The sequence below is a fragment of the Anolis carolinensis genome, chromosome 2, assembly GCF_035594765.1.
Source record: "Anolis carolinensis isolate JA03-04 chromosome 2, rAnoCar3.1.pri, whole genome shotgun sequence".
Taxonomy (NCBI): domain Eukaryota; kingdom Metazoa; phylum Chordata; class Lepidosauria; order Squamata; family Dactyloidae; genus Anolis; species Anolis carolinensis.
Window position 1 is genome coordinate 316,172,609 of NC_085842.1, and position 20,983 is coordinate 316,193,591.

General features: G+C 39.7%; 1 protein-coding gene across 1 annotated transcript in view; it reads right to left on the reverse strand.

The window, feature by feature from the left end:
* pik3c3 (phosphatidylinositol 3-kinase catalytic subunit type 3) overlaps nucleotides 1-19,871 on the reverse strand; it is a 132,414-nt gene extending 112,543 nt beyond the window's left edge. Inside the window, exons 1-4 of the mRNA XM_008103672.3 lie at nucleotides 19,740-19,871; nucleotides 15,729-15,917; nucleotides 13,899-14,042; nucleotides 12,111-12,240 (exon numbers count right to left, since the gene is read on the reverse strand). Of these exons, the coding sequence (XP_008101879.1) occupies nucleotides 12,111-12,240; nucleotides 13,899-14,042; nucleotides 15,729-15,917; nucleotides 19,740-19,807 (531 nt within the window). The 5' untranslated portion in view covers nucleotides 19,808-19,871. The remainder of the gene's footprint in view (nucleotides 1-12,110; nucleotides 12,241-13,898; nucleotides 14,043-15,728; nucleotides 15,918-19,739) is intronic.
* Between the last annotated feature and the right edge of the window lie 1,112 nt (nucleotides 19,872-20,983).

Sequence of the window (20,983 nt, forward strand, 5' to 3'; positions counted from 1 at the left end):
TTTTAGTCACAAACATTAAAATGCAATAACAAATTCGGCACATAACTACTACGCATACGAAAATAACTATTCAATTAACCCTTTGACACTCTGATTAGAACTGATCCAAAGCATTAATTATAATTATTTCCCAACATTTGCTTTTTATTATGCTACCTATTTACCAGTAAAAATACAGATAGATTATTTGGTGTCATTTCAATCTCATTGATCTTAGTTATGGTTAGATCAGAGTTTTAACCCCATCTTCTTCAATACTGGAAGTCTAAAAGACCACTGATCATTGTTGGTGGTATCTTTAATTTACCTAAGCATTGTCCACTGTGATAATCTGTTCTATCTATTCATTCCATTTAATTTAATTGTACAAGTCATATATATGGGTTTGAGTGACTCCAAGCAAAATTAATAAGATATTACCCTTAATAAAATCTCTCCATTTTTAAAATAAGGGATTAGAATTATCGGCCAGAACCTTATTGGTTACCCCTAGCTAGAGAAGACCCAGGCCCCTTCCACACAGCTTAATAAAATCCCACATTTTCTGCTTCAAACTGGAATATATGACAGTGTGGACTCAGATAACCCAGTTCAAAGCAGATATGGTGGAATTTTCTGCCTTGATATTCTGGGTTATATGGCTGTGTGGAAGGGCCCCCAGTGAATCAACTTCTGAACTATAGATCAACATTGAATCGATTCAACATCCAATTGATTCAATGGGTTCCACTGGTTCACTTGATGGGATATAAAACCTTTGATTTACCGAACCACAGGATTCAGTACATTTTATTTGTGGATAAAAATAATAACTGCTGACAGACTACATTTTCATCAACCTGGTTCTCAATAGCCAATTTAACAATTGTATTTACAATGATGACGCACTGAGACCAACTTCAGAACGGTGACTTAGAGCACAGGGGAAAGCTTTCACATTATTAAGATATTAGTTGCCCTATGGTCACAACCATGCAAGTTGTCAAAGATGCTGGCAAGTCATATTGTCTTCCTACTTACTTCCTCCAAACGCTCTTCATCAGAAGCCTACATCAAAGAGACCGATTCATTAGTCACAGGCAGTGAACGGCAGCCATTTCCAAATCATTAGCTGAAATTTCATATGTACTCTTTTTAGAATCATTTCATTGATCTAATTGGCCAAAGGTTATTCTTTATTGACTTAACTCCAATGGAGTTAACATTTCATGGATTATCAATCAAATATGAATAGAGATGTAAGTTCAATCTTAGTCATGTTCAATCAATGCTCCTCAATTTTTTCACCATGTGAGAAGTTACTGCCCAGCTTCCTCCGGTTCACTCTCATTGCTTTCTTGAAAAGGGAAAGAGGAATGTTAGAATAAAACAAAGACGTGGTGACAGGGAAGTTTTCCTCCTGAACAAGAAACCTTGAAACTGCTTTCCATGAGAGGGAAATTGGTACCACATAAGGCAAGTGGGGTGTGTTGAAGAGAATGGAACAAGAAGAACCTAAACAAAGATCTTGTGACATAGTATTTTACAATGCTGCACCTTTCTATACTGTTTGGGTTAAGTGTGAATCCTAGGCCACTGGTCTGTACCTCACACAAGTGTTGGCCATATGGTCCACGATCCTTCAGGTGAACTGGACAAGATCAGAACAAGACAGCTATTGCTGTTGTTGCTATGTGCCTTCAAGATGTTTGCAAGTTATAGAGACCCTAACACAAAGTTTTCTGGGGCTGAGTGTTTCATGCACCCAGCACCCAACATCACCCAGTGGGTTTTGCTGGCTGAGTGGGGAATCAAACCTTGGTCTCCAGACTCTTAGTCTAATGCTCAAATCAATACACCCCTTCAAAAATGTGAGTATGAATGCCATTGTTCTGTAAGAATGCATTCAGACGTTTCATTCCCAATATTTTTCCAATGAGCATGAAATCAAGCTCACCTTCTCCATCATGAGGAGGGCAAGGGGCTGATTTCCCCTACAGGCCCATAATTCTCATGGTTACAACGGTTGCACTAGGATGAAATTATTTGAGTGCAACCTCTATGTAAACATAGTTAAGCTGGAGACATAGTTTTGCCAGAAGCAGAAGTAGGAACAACAATGATAAGGAGAAGTACTAGATGATACTAACAATGGGGCAGAGAAGAAGGCAGATACAAGAAGAGGTTGGAGCTGTCATCAGATTATTTATTCCATAAAATGTCCCATACTCCTGTCAACCAGACATCAAGGACTAAGAATGCAAGAATTGTTGAGTAATTAATTTGGTCCTGGTCAATCACAGATACTCCAACAAGTCAATGGGCAAAACAAGAAGGTGGTCATCAGCTGGTCCAGAAGTTAATACAACAAATCAGCAGTACAGATACAGTAAGTGGATTCATCAAAGTCAGTTTAAGGTAAAGAAAATACAAATGCCAAAAAATACTGCCAGTCATCCAGATGAGATAGTTGTGAGCAAGAGACACTAGGAACTGCTGTGAGATTTATGGACAACTGTCTCCAAAACACCAAGTGTCTAATTCATTAGTGTCTCCTATTTAACAGCTGCAAATAATTAGTGTAATATCTATTAATTCTTCATTCAGAAATGGATAGTGGCATGTCTTCAGCTTTTTTCAGGGTCCACCACCTTTTCCTCAACCTCCTTGTCTCCTGAACTTGGAAGAGAGCACTCTCATCAGGAGATGTACATTCCTGGAGTTTGACTTCTTTGTGTCTGAATCAGCTGCTTCCAGAGGATGAGGTATGCCATAAACACTTTTTCCTCCAAGTCATAGCACTATGGGATGTGTGTTTTAGAAAATCAGTCATGGCATGACTTCTATATGACTTTCTCTTGGGAAAAAAAAACCCACTCTGAAAAGGGGTCGACATTTCCTTCTACACCCTCTAGAATAGTGGTTCTCAATCTGTGGGTCCCCAGATGTTTTGGCCTACAACTCCCAGAAAGTCCAGCCAGTTTATAAGAATTTCTGATAGTTGAAAGCTAAAACATCTAAGGACCCGCAGGTTGAGAACCACTGTTCTAGAAGATATTGAGCAGGGGAGACATTTATTTATTTATGTCATAAATTTTATCCCATTCTCCTCACCCCTTGGGAGGGGAGGACTCAGGGCAGCCTCACAACTGTCAACCATTAGATGCCAAAACACAACAATTCTAATAACAGTTACAATTAAAACAAATAGTAAAATATCAATTATAAAATCATCCATTTAAAATTACATCCATGGTATCCCATGGGCTTTCTATGGCTGTTGTAAACCTACATGAAGCATAGTGAACCACACCAAATTCAATGTTTCCTCCCTCCAAATAGGCACACATAGAGTTGCGTGGTTATAACCTGTCATAATGATCAATCCCATGGGTGCTTACTCAGAGTTAGATCTCAAAGAATACAATAGTCTGAGCTAGTAACTATACAACGGGTGTAAATTTTCTTTTCTACAAACAACTCTGCAGTCGAACTCTCCCTTTACAAAGACTGTGGTGACACCTTATGGAAAATCCCCAAATCACACATTGTTTGTTCCTAAAGCTCAACAAAAGACAAAATGAACCATAGATTTCAAAACACTGGGTACCCTATTTTGGGTCCAATTTTGTTTTGCAGAGAAAAGTTCAAATGTCATTGAAGGTCACCAATACCTCCCTTTTTAATAATGCCATTTCTGTCAAGCTCCCCGGCGCTGTAAAATGCTTCACTTGTCTTTTAATTTCCACTCAGCTTCATTATTACTGTTGCTCTTTTAAAGACATTGCTTCGACAAAAAAAAAACCCTCTGCCACTGACACAAATATAAATCAATATCCTGTTAGCACGCCTCTGTCTAGACAGTAGAGAAAAAAAGCCAGCTTCACTATCTTTACTCTCCGGAGACAGTTCTTAACTTAAATGCAGACAAGCAAGGCTAGTACTGCAAAATGAGCAGAAGGCATTATATTTAATGATATTCTTCTGATACATATCTGAACGACAATACATTTTCTTTCAGTATTTGACTTTGTACACATACACAAACAGGCACACATCAATGTGGGTTGGAAAGATATTGTATATGGAGAGAAAGGCAATTACCAAACCTTTCAAGCCAAGACAGAGACCCTCCAGGTCAGTTGCGGGACCAATCAGGATATTGGGTGGCAACCTGTTCGATGGGGGTTGCACCCCCCCCCCCCGAGGGCACAGGTCCACAGCTTGGGGATCCCCTGGACTCAGCGCTGATGCTTGATGCCCAGGTGTTGGCGGTGGCTGGGAGGGACTTTGCACAATTAAAACTTGCCAGCTGCGACCATACCTCAAGAAGTCCGATTTGGCCACGGTGGTCCACGCCTTGGTTATATCCAATTACTGCAATGCTGTCTACGTGGGGCTGCCCATGAAGATGTCCCAGAAATTTCAGCTGGTTCAAAGGTCGGCAGCCAGGCTTCTCATGGGAGCTGGCTATAGGGAGCATACAACACCCCTACTAAAGCAGCTCCACTGGCTGCCGATAAGCTGCCGGGCCCAATTCAAGGTACAGGTATTGACCTATAAAGTCCTATACAGCTTGGGCCCTGCCTATTTCCGTGATCGCATCTCCCCCTATGAACTGGCCCAGGCCTTAAGATCTGCTGGGGAGGCCCTTCTCTCAGTCCCACCGCCGTCCCAAGTGAGGATAGTGGGGACGAGGGAGCGGGCCTTCCCGATGGTGGCCCCCCGGCTCTGGAACACCCTCCCTAGGGAGATCACACAGGCCCTACTTTGCCCACTTTCCACAAGGAACTGCCTGGTGGTTCCGACAGGTCTTTGAACAAGATTAGTTCCAGTGTGCAAAAAAGCAGACCCTGCCCTGTACACTATTTATCTCTTGGCCCTACCATATGCTGCATAGGTTTTATCTACCCCTTAAAATGGACCATGTCAACCTCGCCCTGACTACTGGTTCCCGATCCCTTGATGAAATGTTCTTACTGTAACTATGTCTATTTTAACTGATTTGTTTTGCCTTGTTGTTATGTATTTATTATGTTTGCTGTGTTTCAAGTTGTTGTATGCTGTTTTGACAATTGACTGTTTTTGCATACATGTTGGAAACCGCCCTGAGTCCTCTCGAGGAACTAGAGTAGTATATAAAGTGTAAGTGTGTGGGAGTGTATATATACGTGTGTGTGTGTGTGTGTGTGTGTCTGTGTGTATATATATATATATATATATATATATATATATATAGAGAGAGAGAGAGAGAGAGAGAGAGAGAGAGAGAGAGAGCGCATTTGGAACCCACTGAGCCTCCCCCTTGATTCAAAAATTAAGTCCGAAAACTCCATCCCTCCAAAAAAACAAATTTTGAGGAGGAAAATATAAATTGCTTTTAAAAAACATTTCATGCCAAATGTCCACAAAATATAACCCTACAATCCCAGAATTGGAACCAATTCTCCCCAAGCCAGATGTAGCATCACTCATACAAACAGACATTGAAACCCAAGTGATTTTTGGTCAGTTCCGGATGCAGTTTGAAGGCAGTTTGAGAGTATGGTGTTTATATAATGCACATTGCAAATGTGTGCTGCAGCACATTTAAAGGGCTTTAAACCGAGATAAGCAAAATCCAAATAGAGGACATAATTAACATCAGCACACTCTAATATAAACCAAATGGCATGGTGAAAGCAACTCCGCAGAATGCAAACTGCTGTGTGGACATTCAAAGTGCTCTGCTGATTTGAAAAATGTGCATTCCAGCAGAAGGAGTTGAGAGGGAAATCATTTTCCATGGCTATTGAGCTGAGAATATTGCAAATCCTGGAACTGGTTAGAGGCCAGACTCTGAAATGTGTTCAAGCACCATCTGACAGCTGAACTGATTCCAGGGCTCGTAATGTAATCATCCACACAACAAAACCACTTCTTTCAATGCTGCTTTCACCCTGGATTAAGCGGCCCATGTAGATGTGCCCAATGCCAAAGTTGCAGCCATGTTCCTGACTTTTTGGCATGCTTCATATGGGCAATTGGTTGCCACTACGCAAACAGAAGCACGGACGATCAACAACTGTGGAGGGCCACATTACCCTCCCACTGGAGATCTTAGAAAGCCATACTTGCTCCTGCAAAAGAAAAAGAAAAAGAGTTTGCCCACAAGGTGTGGGGGCTGTTTTGCCATGTTTTGGGTTTCAAAAAAAAGGTCCTTCCTGGGCCTAAATTGCCCCAAGGGGCCTTCAAAATGTAACAGAGTTACAACCCACAACCACAATTGACACTTTGGAGGATTTGGGGCAGAAAATATTTTTTTAACCCCAGGTAGGAAGAAGTCAAGAGGCCTCTAAATGTGATAGAAATGTCCTTCACACCCTGAGACTACATTTGAGGACATTTTAGAGAGAGAAGAAGAAAATTAACCTCTGGAGAGGCTAGAACAACAACTGGTCTCATTCAGCAGGGCTCTTACATTCCAGCAGTAGATGTGCACAAATGGATCTTGCCCATTATATACATCCCATGAACAGACTTTAGTGGAAACCTGGCTCCAAGAGAAGTGAAGTTAGGTTACAACTCCAAAGCTTTGTGTGGTGAAGTGGCAAAACTCAGCCCTATGCCACATGAGCTTTCTTGTCTCTAGCAAGATAGTTGTGGGTATTAGGAAGAGATGACCAGTAATACAATGTAAAATCTCCCTTATTCCCCCACTTTCACGTCTCTAGCTCCGTTATCCATGTTGGACCATCTCACAGCCAGCAAGCGTTTCAGTTCAACTTTTGTGCTCCAAGTAGTAGTAGTAGTAGTAGTAATAATAATAATAATAATAATAATAAATAAGGATAAGACCTGGTTATGGCTCATGAATGGGACACTGAAGGAGACAGAAGGCCTGATCCTTGCAGCCCAGGAGCAAGCCATCAGAACAAAGGCAATTAAGGCCAAGATCGAAAAATCAGCTGATGACCCAAAATGCAGACTGTGCAAGGAAACAGACAAAACCATTGATCATATCCTCAGCTGCTGTAAGAAAATCGCACAGACAGACTACAAACAGAGGCACAACTATGTGGCCCAAAGGATTCACTGGAACTTATGCCTCAAGTACCACCTCCCAGCAGCAAAGAACTGGTGGGATCACAAACCTGCAAAAGTATTGGAAAATGAGCACGCAAAGATACTGTGGGACTTCCGAATGCAGACTGACAAAGTTCTGGAACACAACACACCAGACATCACAGTTGTGGAAAAGAAAAAGGTTTGGAACATTGATGTTGCCATCCCAGGGTGACAGTCGCATTGACGAAAAACAACTGGAAAAACTCAGCCACTATCAGGACCTCAAGATTGAACTTCAAAGACTCTGGCAGAAACCAGTGCAGGTGGTCCCGGTGGTGATGGGCACATTGGGTGACGTGCCAAAAGATCTCAGCCGGCATTTGGAAACAATAGACATGGACAAAATTACGATCTGCCAACTGCAAAAGGCCACCCTACTGGGATCTGCGTGCATCATCCGAAAATACATCACACAGTCCTAGACACTTAGGAAGTGTTCGACTTGTGATTTTGTGATACGAAATCCAGCATATCTATCTTGTTTGCGGTGTCACACTATGTTGTTGTGTCAATAATAATAATAATAATAACAACAACAACAACTTTATTTTTATATGTCGCCTCCATCTCCCCAACGTGGACTTGGAGCGGCTCACACGGGGTCAAGCCCAGCAAATCACATAACATCATAAAATCAACAGTTAAGACAACAAGCATCACATTAAAAAACTAATTAAACATATCATAGTTTAAATAAACATAATTTGAAGCAAAAATATTTTAAAAAATCATCGAAGGCATTATAAGTCCACTATAGGACAACAGTATGGGCGACAATCAAACTGATGAAGGGAGTTTCTATGTCAAAATAGAACACACATCAAACAGACAAAACAGGTAAGGAAGATAAATCTGGAATGGAAATCAAACTATAAAGGGAATGTCAGTCCCTTTAAGTCAGTCAATTTGGTTCCTCAATCTATTGTTGAGGAACGACTAACTGCATTTAGAGGAATTGAATGTGGCAAATTATATCAGCTAAACAATTTACAAGTTTCATCTTTTCAGTGCCATGTGTACTTTAATTTGGCAAGAGAAATAAGGAGCTTTGGGAGTTTATTCTCCAAAAATATAACCAAAATTCACTCGTCACCAACTGTTGCCCAAATGCTCTGAGATCCTTCTTTGACACAATGACAAAAACTCACTACTTGTTTTTTTAAATTACTACCAGTAAAATGTTTCAGATCCCATATTCCACAACACACCCCATATCTGTGCCAGCATAAAATTGCAGAAGACACCTCTACATTATTTCCAAGAGTTAACAAACAACGAAGATGTTGGGCAACCATATACCAGCTATCAAAAATGTGTGTCGTTATTGGTGGACTGATGCGACAAACTTTACATGTATGAAAGTACCATTTGCTCTTGAATTCAACCTTGGCTATGTCACAGTGACCTGCTGACTATAAATGTGTGGATTATAATGCATTTTTATTAGAATCCCAAGGTAAACTAGCCTTATAAGAGGAATGTGCAGGTTCCATACAAGTTAGTTTATTGCCACGGTAAATCTTCAAAAGATCAAACAGACATATTTATAGCCCTGTTCCAGTTGCTCACTTCAATTTGCACAAAGCCAAGGAGAGTTGCCTTGAAACTTGCAGAATTTGACATCAACATTTAATAAAAAGAACAAGCTCTAACAGTGTCTTGCTGAGCTTGACACCTACAGTGAATGATACGGAATGGACAGAAAAGCACAAAGTTTTGGCCAAAATTATGAGGGGGGAAAAGTAATCCAAAAAACCTAAAAGTAAGTGCATGTGTTGTTTACTATGTATACGGAGCCTCCAGTGGTGCAGCGTGTTAAAGCACGGAGCTGCTGACCTTGCGGACCAAAAGGTCATAGGTTCAAATCCAGGGAGCAGAGTGAGCGCCCGCTGTTAGCCCCAGCTATTGCCAACCTAGGAGTTCGAAAACATGCAAATGTGAGTAGATCAATAGGTCCTCTAGCGGGAAGGTAACAGAGCTCCAAACAGTCATGCCGGCCACATGACCTTAGAGGTGTCTACGGACAACGCCGGCTCTTTGGCTTAGAAATGGAGATGAGCACCAACCCCCAGACATGACTGGACTTAATGCCAGGGGAAAAACCTTTACCTACTTACTATATATACTCATGATAAGTTAACCTCTTGTATAAGTCGAGGGCAGTTTTGAGGGCTGAAATTATGGAATTTGATCTGTGGATAGCTTGAGGATCATTCTGCAAGGGAGCAAAGCACCAATGCCACTTCAGGAGGCTAATCACCATTTCAAAAAAAGTATTCGAAAAGATCAGAAGCAACAGTGATGGAAAAAGTAGAAAGGTTGGGTGTTCCTTTTAGGTTCTCCTGAAATGAACTAAACTCTGTCCTTTTGCCACTCAACTCGGAGAAGGGATGGTTCCTTTTTTGATCAGAATTGAGGTACAGTAGTAACATTCACCCATAGAAAGGTCAACTTAAGGTTTTCGGGTAGATTTTTTAAATTAAAATTTCTAGACTTACACTTGAGTATACTAGCCTTACAAGAGGAATGTGCAGGTTCCATACAAGTTAATTTATTGCCACGGTGGTTATCACATGCAATACCTGTTCAGGTAGAAGATGTTCAGTAAGGAAATTACTACAGCTTACAGCTTCCTATCCAATATATACGGAACCAATCCAGCCAAGAGATTACAATTCAGAAAGATGTGACTTGAGCTAAAGTGAGCAGAGTAAAAACTGGAAATGGTTGGGTAGAAAATTATGTTTTATTAGGTTCCATCTCCAGTGTCACAGTGATTTTTAAAGAGAGGCTGGATGGCCATCTATCCAGAATACTTTGATTCCGTGTTCCTACATGGCTGAACAGAACTGGGTTGAATGACCCTTGTGGTCTCTTCTATGATTATATCCTTCAAAGGGCTTTTAAGATTAAGGATAACACAAGGGTAACACAATCTTTGTGCTCCAGCTACTGGACATGGATTCAGGATCAGGCTCCAATGTCACCCTGATTTTTCATTGAATCATAGAGTTGGAAGAGACCACATGGGCGATCTAGTCCATCCCTTTGTCATGCAGGAAAAGCATAATCAAAGCACCCCTTACAGATGGTCATCCCGCCTCTGTTTAAAACCCTCCAAAGATGAAGCTTCCACCACATTTCACTGCTGAACAGCTCTTATGGTCAGGAGGTTCTTTCCAATGTTCAGGTGGAATCTCCTCTCCTGTCATTTGAACTCATTTCTCCGAAACCTAGTTTCCAGGGCAGCAGAAAACAAGCCTGCTCCCTCTTCCTTATGACATCCTACCAAGTATTTATGCATAGCTATGGTGTCTCCTCTCAACCTACACTTTTGCAGGTTTAAACAGTCCCATCTATTTAAGAAGCTCCTCATAGGGATTCATGGCCTCCAGACTTTGATCATTTTCATCTTATATTTCTCCTTCTTGAAATTCATTTTGGCCAATCAGTTCTCTAATCTGTTAAGGTCATTTTGAATTCTGATCCTGTCCTCTGGAGCATTAGCTCTCCCTCCTAATTTGGTGTCATCTGCAAACTTGATAAGTATGCCCTCTAAACCTTCATCCAAGTCACTAATAAAGACGTTGAACAGAACTGGGCCCAGGACCAAACCCTGTGGCACTTCACTAATCATTTCTTTCCAGGATGAAGTGGAACCATTGGTGAGCACCCTTTGGGTTTGGTCACTTGTAACTATCAAAAAAGAGATAAGATTAGTCTGGCATAACTTGCTTTTGAAAAATCCATATTGACTTTTAGTAATCACAGTATTCCTTCCTAAGAGATTGCAGATTAGCTCCTTAATGATCTGCTCCAGGATCTTTCCTGGTATTGATGTCAGGCTGACTGGACGGTAATTTGTTGTCAAAGGTTTTCATGGCTGGAATCACTGAGTTGTTGTGAGTTTTCCGGGCTGTATGTCCATTTTCCAGAACATGGAAAGTCATTGTTTGGGTCCTCTTTTTTCCCTTCTTGAAGATAGGGACAACATTTGCCCTCCTCCAGTCTGCTGGAACTTCTCCTGTTCTTCAAGAATTCTCAAAGACTATTTCCAGTGGTTCTGAATTCACTTCTGCTAGTTCCTTCAATACTCTTGGATGTAGTTCATCTGACCCTGGAAATTTGGATTCATTTAGAGTAGCCAGGTATTCCTAGTCACCTATTTTGGGTTGCATTTCCCTATTACCTCATCAGCTTTATATAGCTCACGTTGAACACCAATCTCCTTTTGGGAGAAGACTGAGGTAAAGTAGGTGTTGAGCAGTTCTGCCTTTTCCCTATCCACTGTCAGCATTTCAACACCTTCTAGACGCAGAGGACTTACCAATTCTTTGTTCTTCCTTTTTCTTTTGACATAGCCAAAATACACCTTTTATTGTTTTTAATCTCTTTTAAAGAGTCTTTGAGAGCAACAGCAACCACAAGGACTAAGGTTCACCTCTCTACCCAGTTCTGAGCTGAAACTGGGGTATTAGTTTGGGATGTGCTAGAAGCTAGCAAAACAAAAAGTGAAAACCCCGTAAGTCCTCCAAATCAATGAGAGATAACAGCATTACATGGTCCTTTTCTCAGGAAACAACATCTTGCTTCAACAAAGTCTCCACATCTCCAGGGGATAACAAAGAGAGGAAAGTACTAGGCTTTTACTAGATTAAATCAAGACGCACAGAGGTGACTTTTGCGAAGATACAATGATGTCTAATATATAGAGCAAAAAACTCCAATTGCTTCAACAAATGTATGTTCATTTCCAGGATATAAAATATGATCAGTGGAGGAGAAGTTCACCTTGCAATTCACAATCTTTCCTTCTAAGAGACACAATTGAGTTAGTTCTGCTGTAAACCGGACATATATTTCCAGTCTGGAATCTCTACTTGCCTGCAGGTTAGAAGAACAACTTGTCCTTCAGGCAAATTAAACCTTTCTCTAAGGTCTCTTTTACAGACACAGTGTACTTTTGCAGTACTATACCATGGACTAGCATCCCATTCAAACCGAACCCAAGAGCTTTCCCTTACCTTGGCTAGTCGACTCATCTGATCCTCGGAAAGGGTACTGCTAGTCCTCCCCGGAGTCTTAGTGGGCTCAGATCCATCCGCCTCCACATTGGGCCACACTTTCAGATCATGCATTCCTTGGCGAAACATCCTATGGGAGAAGCATAGATCTTTCAGTGGACATAGAAAGAGACTCTTCGGAATCCTGTTCCTTGATCCTGGAAGCAAATATTCCACTATGTTGCACAGGTTTCCTTTTGGGAAAAATGGGAACACCTGGGAATGCCAAAAGACTGAGGTCTGTTGGAAGCACACTTCTCTATGTACCACCAGTGGCAGCAATGTATTGTATCAGAATGTGGGAAATGAACTCCCCTTTGGTGGTAGCGCTGTTCTGGAATACCCTTCTCTTCTCAAGCCTAACTGGCACCAATATTGCCTTGTAGTCGACTTTATCGTACAATGCAGGCAAACCAGAGAAACTGGGGTTATGAGAAGTATAATTGTGGGATCACAAATTGGTGAATTGGTGTGATTGTGTAATTGAAGAGAGATCCAATATTGACGGTGCTCAACGCAGCATATATCCACTATCAATGCTAGCTTGGCTGTGATGGAATAGTGGGTTTGTGCCATAAGAACAAACACACACACTCATCTTTGTGTTGTTGAAGGCTTTCATGGCCAGTATCACCGGGTTGCTGTGAGTTTTCTAGGCTGTATGTCCATGGTCCAGAAGCATTCCCTCCTGACATTTCACCCACATCTATGGCAGGCATCTTCAGAGGTTGTGAGGTATGTTAGAAAACTAAGCAAATGAGGTTTATATATCTGTGGAAGGTCCAAAGTGGGAGAAAAAGCTCTAGTCTTTTAGAGACCAGTGTGAATGTTGTAATTAATCACTTTGACTAGCATTTAATGGTCTTGCAGTTTCAAGGCCTGGCTGATTCTTGCCTGGGAGAATCTTTTGTTGGGAGGTGTTAGCTGGCCCTGATTGTTTCATGTCTGGAATTTCTCTGTTTTCAGAGTGTCGTTCTTTATTTAGAGTATTAAAAACTCTAAAATCAGGACAGTAAATAAAGAACAACATGTGGGCGAAACGTCAAGAGAGAATGCTTGCTTCTGGAACATGGACATACAGCCTGGAAAACTCACAGCAACACACTCACTTTTTTTTTTTTTGCACTATTAAGTCCCTGCTCCAGAAGTTTCAAAGAAAATAATTTTTCTTGCTATGTTCAAGGTTTTGGGGGGAGAGGGAATAAAGGCAAGACTGAGAGAGGGCAAAAACCAATACTGGACACCTGGATGTTGCCCAATACAGACAATGCCCAGGTTGGGATCAAGATAGGTTCTGTAGGTTTGTCTTAAGTTGAATGTGTATTTAAGTTAGAACAGGCATCAAGCATAACTCCAGCCGTGTATGTGTGTGTGTGGGCTTTGGATAGCACAGGGAAGGTCAAGACCCCTGTGGCGTTTGTTTTGCTGTCTGTGCCTGTTCAGGAGATTTCACCTCACTTTCGATCCCTGTGACAATGGGATTTTGAAACATTTGGCTTGTTGCGGAAACAAGGATTGTTCACCTGAGACCCCTTTTTCCATGATAATAACTCTTTCAGGAGTAAATTTCCCTTCCTAGGGGCATATTTCTGTTGTCTAAGCCCCATTCTGAACTATTAGCCATTTGTAACTTGGGGACTTAAGCCCAAGATTTCTCTCACTTCCTGTTGTCTAAGCCCCGTTTTTAACTATGACCCGTTTGTAACTGTCTGTAATAAGAACCAGCAAGAGGGAAAAATGGGGACTTACCCATATTTTCCAAAGAGCGAGACTGTCGTTCCCCCGACTGGTACTGCTTTGCCAGGTCCATAGACATCCCATATGGTGAAGGCCACCTGAGCGTTCCTGGGCAAATCTGGGTACTTGACTGGCAGTTTCAGCCATTCATTCCAACTGGAGAGAAAGAGATCCAATGTTAGTTTGAGGCCCTGTTGATTTCACTGGACCAATGACATCTCAGCAAGGCAATTTGGGTTTGTGGGAGCTTGTTGGCAGTCTCTTCAAGCAGCCTTCCTCAACCAAGATCCTAATGGATATTTTCAGGCACAATTTCCATCATCCTGGATCAGTGGTCCTGTTGGATGGGGCTTTTTGGATGCAAAAATCCAAAATAGCTGGAGCGCAAGGATTCCCTACTCTTTGCCAAGATGCATTTTCATATATGTTTCCCCTTGATCATTCCAGCCATTGAGGACTCTTCTAAATAGTCCTTAAGCGTCCTTCCACATGGCACATCTTCATTCATATTTTGCAATGTAAAAAGTTACAAACATATCTAACCAAATAAATAATAATTAAAAAATGAATGTGTGTGTGTTAAGAATCCTAAAACCACTATGCAGAATAATGGCCACTTTCGCTCACAGATTATTTATATGGTAATATAATCTGTGAGCCATATAACCCAGAATATGAAAGTTGATAATCCATAATATCTGCTTTGAACTGGGTTATCTGAGTCCACACTGCCATATATCCCAGGTCAATGTGGATTTTATACAACTGTGTGGAAGGGGCCTATATCCCAGGATCTGATCGCAGGTTATCTGCTTTGAACTGGATTATATGAGTCTCCACTGCCAAATAATCTGGGATAAAGAGATAATCTGCAATCAGATCATGGACTATAGGGCAGTGTAGAAGGAGACCAAAATATAATAAGGAATCACCAAAATTCTAAGCACATTTGCAGTTGTTGTTGTTATTATTTTATTGTATGACACAGCAAACAAGATAGATATGCTGGATTTCGTATCACAAAATCTCAAGTCGAACACTTCCCAAGCGTTTGGGGCTGTGTGATGTATTTCCGGGTGATGCGCGCAGATCCCAGTAGGGTGGCCTTTTGCAGTTATTATTATTATGTTCATGTATAACCTGCATTTTCTCTCCACAAGGAGGCACAAAGCAGGAATACGAGCATTCCAACCAAAGAATGGCCAAACAAGTGAAAGCAATTAATTAATTTGTTGTCTAAGGCTTTCATGGCCAGGATCACAGGCTTGCTGTATGTTTTCCGGGCTGTATGGCCATGTTCCAGAAGTATTCTCTCCTGACGTTTCACCCATATCTATGGCAGGCAACCTCACAACCTCTGAGGATGCCTGCCACAGATGTGGGTAAAACGTCAGGAGATAATACTTCTGGAACATGGCCATACAGCCCGGAAACATACAACAACCCCAATTAAATGATCTGGTAGCAATGATAAACTAGATTATAATATTAATAACAATATTTAATAGATACACCCACAGCCACCCAATTATCACTCTTAGGCCCCTTTATAGTGCCATATAATCCAGATTATCAAATCAGATAATCCACATTCTCTGCTTTGAACTGGATTATCTGAGTCTACACGGCCATATAATCCAATTCAAAGCAGATAATCTGGATTTTATATGACAGTGTAGAAAGGGACTTAGTCTACAACATTAGAGGAAGAAACTTAGTATTGGATTCCTTCTAGGTTCCTGAAGATCAGTATGCTGGCCACGGCTACTAGCCATTGCAATCCATTGGAGAGTCTCCAGCTTCCCAACTGTGGTCCGAAACGTATTCAGAGACGGGACTTACTTCCACCTGGTGCTGAAGGCTTTGTAGGAGGTCCGGACGGGAAGAGCAAGGGGTTTCCCTTCTGCAAAGACTTGGCAGGTCACGTATAAGTCTGAGCAGGTCTCCTGGTACAGCCCCGAAAACCTCAGCATGGGATTTTCCAAAACAGCTTTGTAGCTCTTCTGCTCTCTTTTCCCCTCCAAGCTTCCTCTAAAAGGATTATGTTAAAAAAGCAAGTTTCAAAAAAGTTATGATTTGCACACATTCAGAGCTAAATAAAATCATCAGGTAAAGTAATAACATGGGCTGCGTTAGTTCTTACTAGAGGCATTTACACGGTGGAATGAATGCAGTTTGAAAGCCTTTGATGCCATGGAATTATGGGAGTTGTAGTTTTACAAGGTCTTTAGCTTTGCTTGCCAAAATGTGTTGGTGTTTCACCAAAATACAAATCCCATTATTCCATAGCATTGAACCAGGGCAATTAAAGCAGTGTCAAACTACATGAACTCTACAGTATTTTCTCCTGTGTTTTAAAAATTTGAATATATAGTAATTTATTTATTTATTTATTTACAGCATTTATATTCCGCCCTTCTCACCCCGAAGGGGACTCAGGGCGGATCACATTACACATATAGGCAAACTTTCAATGCCTTTTAACATAGAACAAAGACAAGACAAACATAGGCTCCAAGTGGGCCTCAAACTCATGACCTGGTCAGAGTGATTCATTGCAGCTGATTGCAGCTGGCTTGCTCTCCCGCCTGCACCACAGCCCGGGCCTGGATTGTAACTTTGGATTGTAACTTTGAATTTTTAAATACTGTTTATATTTAATCCTGTTTTAATATTTACATATTTGTATAGTATAAATTGTATGCTAATGCTTTAATGTTGAGTCGCTTTGAATCTCCTTCGGGAGAGATAAAGCAGGGTATAAATAACTATAATAATATAAAACACAATAATTCTTGTTTTTTTTCCTTCTGTTTCTGCGTTAGTCTTGTGGTCTTGATCCCATCAAATGTGGAGAGATAGCTGCATTATTATTATTATAGTATTATTATTTGATACACAACAAGATTAGTACACAGCAAACAAGATGACTATGAAAGCTGTTGTATTGGATCACACTTCGGACGCTTCCCAAGTGTCTAGGATTATGTGATGTATCAGCGAATAATGCGTGCAGATCCAAGTAGGGTGGCCTTTTGCAGCTGACAGATGGTAATTTTGTCAGCGCCGATTGTTTTTAAGTGCAGGCCAAAGTCTATAGGCTCTGCACCCAGTGTGCCGATCACCAATGGGACCACCTTAACTGGCTTGTGTCAGAGTCTTTGCAGTTCAGTCTTTAAATCCTCATATCATGTAAGCTTTTCCAGTTGCTGCTTATTATTATTATTATTATTATTATTATTATCATCATCATCATCATCAGTACTACTATTATTTTCTATTTCTGCATTAGTCTTGTGACCTTGATCCCAACAAATGTGTAGGGACAAGTGCATTATTATTATTAGTAGTAGCATTAATTATTATTTCCTATTTCTGCATTAATCTTACGGTCATAACCTCATCAAATGTGGAAATATAACCGCATCATTATATTATCATCATCATCATCATCTATTTCTGCATTAGTCTTGCGGTCTTGATCCCAACAAATGTGGAGGGACAACTGCATCATCATCATCATCATCATCATCATCATCATCATCATTACTATTATGTATTTTTGTGTTAGCCTTGTGGTCTCAGTCCCAAAAAATGTGGAGAGACAAGTCCATTATTATCATCATCATCATCATCATCATCATCATCATCATCTACTTTTGCATTAGTCTTGTAGTCATGATCGCAACAAATGTGGAGGGACAACTGCATTATTATTATTATTATTATTATTATTATTATTATTATTATTACTATTATGTATTTCAGTGTTAGCCTTGTGGTCTCAATGCCAAAAAAATGTGGAGAGACAAGTCCATTATTATTACCATCATCATCATCATCATCATCATCATCATCATCTATTTTGGCATTAGTCTTGTAGTCATGATCCCAACAAATGTGGAAGCACAAATGCATTATTATTATCATCATCATCATCATCATCATCATCATCTATTTCTGCCATAATCTTGTGGTCATGATTCCAACAAATGTGGAAGCACAACTGCATTATTATTTATTATTATTATCTATTTCTGCCATAGTCTTGTGGTCATGAGCCTAACAAATGTGGCGAGAGAGCTGCATTATCATCATCATCATTAAATTGAAGATATTATTAAATTGATGAAGGTGAGGAACAAGAAAATATTACAATACAACATATATCATCATCGTTCAAAAACACATCATACTTGAACTATATGGTTATTATGGCAGGACTGGTGTTGCAGCTACACTGTAGAAGTAATGCAGTTTGATACTACAGTAGAGTCTCACTTATCGAACATAAACGGGCCAGCAGAATGTTGGATAAGTGAATATGTTGGATAATAAGGAGGGATTAAGGAAAAGCCTATTACACATCAAATTAGGTTATGATTTAACAAATTAAGCACCAAAACATCATGTTATACAACAAATTTGACAGAAAAAGTAGTTCAATACACAGTAATGCTATGTAGTAGTTATTGTATTTACGAATTTAGCACCAAAATATCACAATGTATTGAAAACATTGACTACAAAAATGCGTTGGATAATCCAGAATTTTGGATAAGCGAAAGTTGGATAAGTGAGACTCTACTGTATTATTATTATTATTATTACTATTATCATCATCATCATCTATTTCTGCAGTAGTCTTGTGGTCATGATCCCAACAAATGTGGAGGGACAACTGCATTATTATTATTATTATTATTATTATTATTAATAATAATAATAATAATAATAATAATAATAATAATAATAATATGTATTTCTGGGTTAGCCTTGTGGTCTCAATCCCAAAAAATGTGGAGAAAATAGTCCATTATTATTAGTATTATTATCTATTTTTGCATTAGTCTTGTAGTTATGATCCCAACAAATGTGGAAGCACAACTGCATTATTATTATTATTATTATTATTATTATTATTATTATTATTATTATTATTATTATTATCTATTTCTGCCATAGTCTTGTGGTCATGAGCCCAACAAATGTGGCGAGATAGCTGTATCATCATCATCATCATCATCATCATCATCATCATTAAATTGGAGATATTATTAAATTGTTGAAGGTGAGGAACAAGAAAATATTACAATACAGCATATATCATCATCGTTCAAAAACACATCACACTTGAACTATATGGTTATTATGGCAGGACTGGCATTAAATTGAAGATATTATTAAATTGACCAAGGTGAGGAACAAGAAAATATTACAATACAACATATATCATCATCATTCAAAAACACATCACACTTGAACTATATAGTTATTATGGCAGGACTGGCATTAAATTGAAGATATTATTAAATTGACCAAGGTGAGGAACAAGAAAATATTACAATACAACATATATCATCATCATTCAAAAACACATCACACTTGAACTATATAGTTATTATGGCAGGACTGGCATTAAATTGAAGATATTATTAAATTGACCAAGGTGAGGAACAAGAAAATATTACAATACAACATATATCATCATCATTCAAAAACACATCACACTTGAACTATATGGTTATTATGGCAGGACTGGTGTTGCAGCTACACTGTAGAATTAATGCAGTTTGATACTACTTGGAACTGCTATGGAATCGTGGGGTTTGTAGTTTGCACTCTTGGGCAGAGAAGGCTGAAGAAAGAAAGAAAAACCTTGCAAAACTACAAAATCCCAGCATCCCATGACATTAAGCCAGGGCAGTTTCAAAGTGCATTAATGTTGCAATGGTGCAGACTGCTGGGAGTTGTAGTCCTGCACCTAAATCCCATCTTAAAAGGGCAAATGTACATAAAAGGAGACCATCCACAATCCCAAGGCATGCATCCCATTGCCTCCAAGGCACTCACATCTTGAGCTGCACATTGATGTCCAAATCACAGCTGTAAACATAATAGAACTTCTCTGCTTCACCCATGGCGGCTGCTCCAGGAACCCCCCTCCGCTCTTCCTTCCCCGGGCCCCGGGCTGCCCCTCCCACCGCTACGCGACAGACTTTCCTCCAATCAGAGGCCGGCCGGTCTCAAGCAGCCGAGCTGATTGGTACAAAAGGAGCTTCTCCGCCATTTTTTTTAAGGGCACGGAAGGCGGCGCTGGTCCGCCTCAACCTTCCAGTCTTGCCCAAAGGCGTACCTTGTTTATGTTCCCCATTCAAAGATGGAGGATAATCCGTACGGAGAGATGGCTGCGCCCTGGAAGAAAAGGAAAGATGGCGTTCTCCTTAAGGTTTTGCCGGAAGTTGGTCGTTTTCCGTACAAAGAAGGAGCCTATGAAAAATAGAAGTACAGTAGAGTCTCACTTATCCAACATAAACGGGCCGGCAGAACGTTGGATAAGCGAATATGTTGGATAATAAGGAGAGATTAAGAAAAAGCCTATTAAACATCAAAATAGGTTATGATTTTACAAATTAAGCACCAAAAATAATGTTATACAACAAATTTGACAGAAAAGGTAGTTCATTACACAGTAATGCTATGTAGTAATTACTGTATTTACGAATTTAGCACCAAAATATCACAATGCATTGAGAATATTGACCACAAAAATGCGTTGGATAATCCAGAACGTTGGATAAGCGAGTGTTGGATAAGTGAGACTCTACTGTAGAAGTAAACCTACTGGGAAGAATGTATCTTTTCTTTGAATATTGCCAAAAATTAAAAATAAATAAAAACAGAAACAGCGCCTCATTATTTATATCAATGTAATAATAAAACAATAACTTTGCATGGTTTGAAAATAGCGAAAATTAAATGGAAATTAAAATTAAAATAATAAATTTAAACAGGAGTTAAAAGAATGTAAATTAAATTTCATTATTTTAATTTCATTTACATTATTTTAACTCCTGTTTAAAGTTAAATGCATAATAAAATGATAGCAATTAAATAGGAATTAAAATAACGAAAACATAAAATAATAAAATTAAATTAAAATAGAAAAAATAGCACAAAGGAAATAAAATTAAATAAGACTTGAAATACAGTAGAGTCTCACTTATCCAACGTTCTGGATTATCCAAGCCATTTTTGTAGTCAATGTTTTCAATATATCGTGATATTTTGCTGCTAAATTTGTAAATACAGTAATT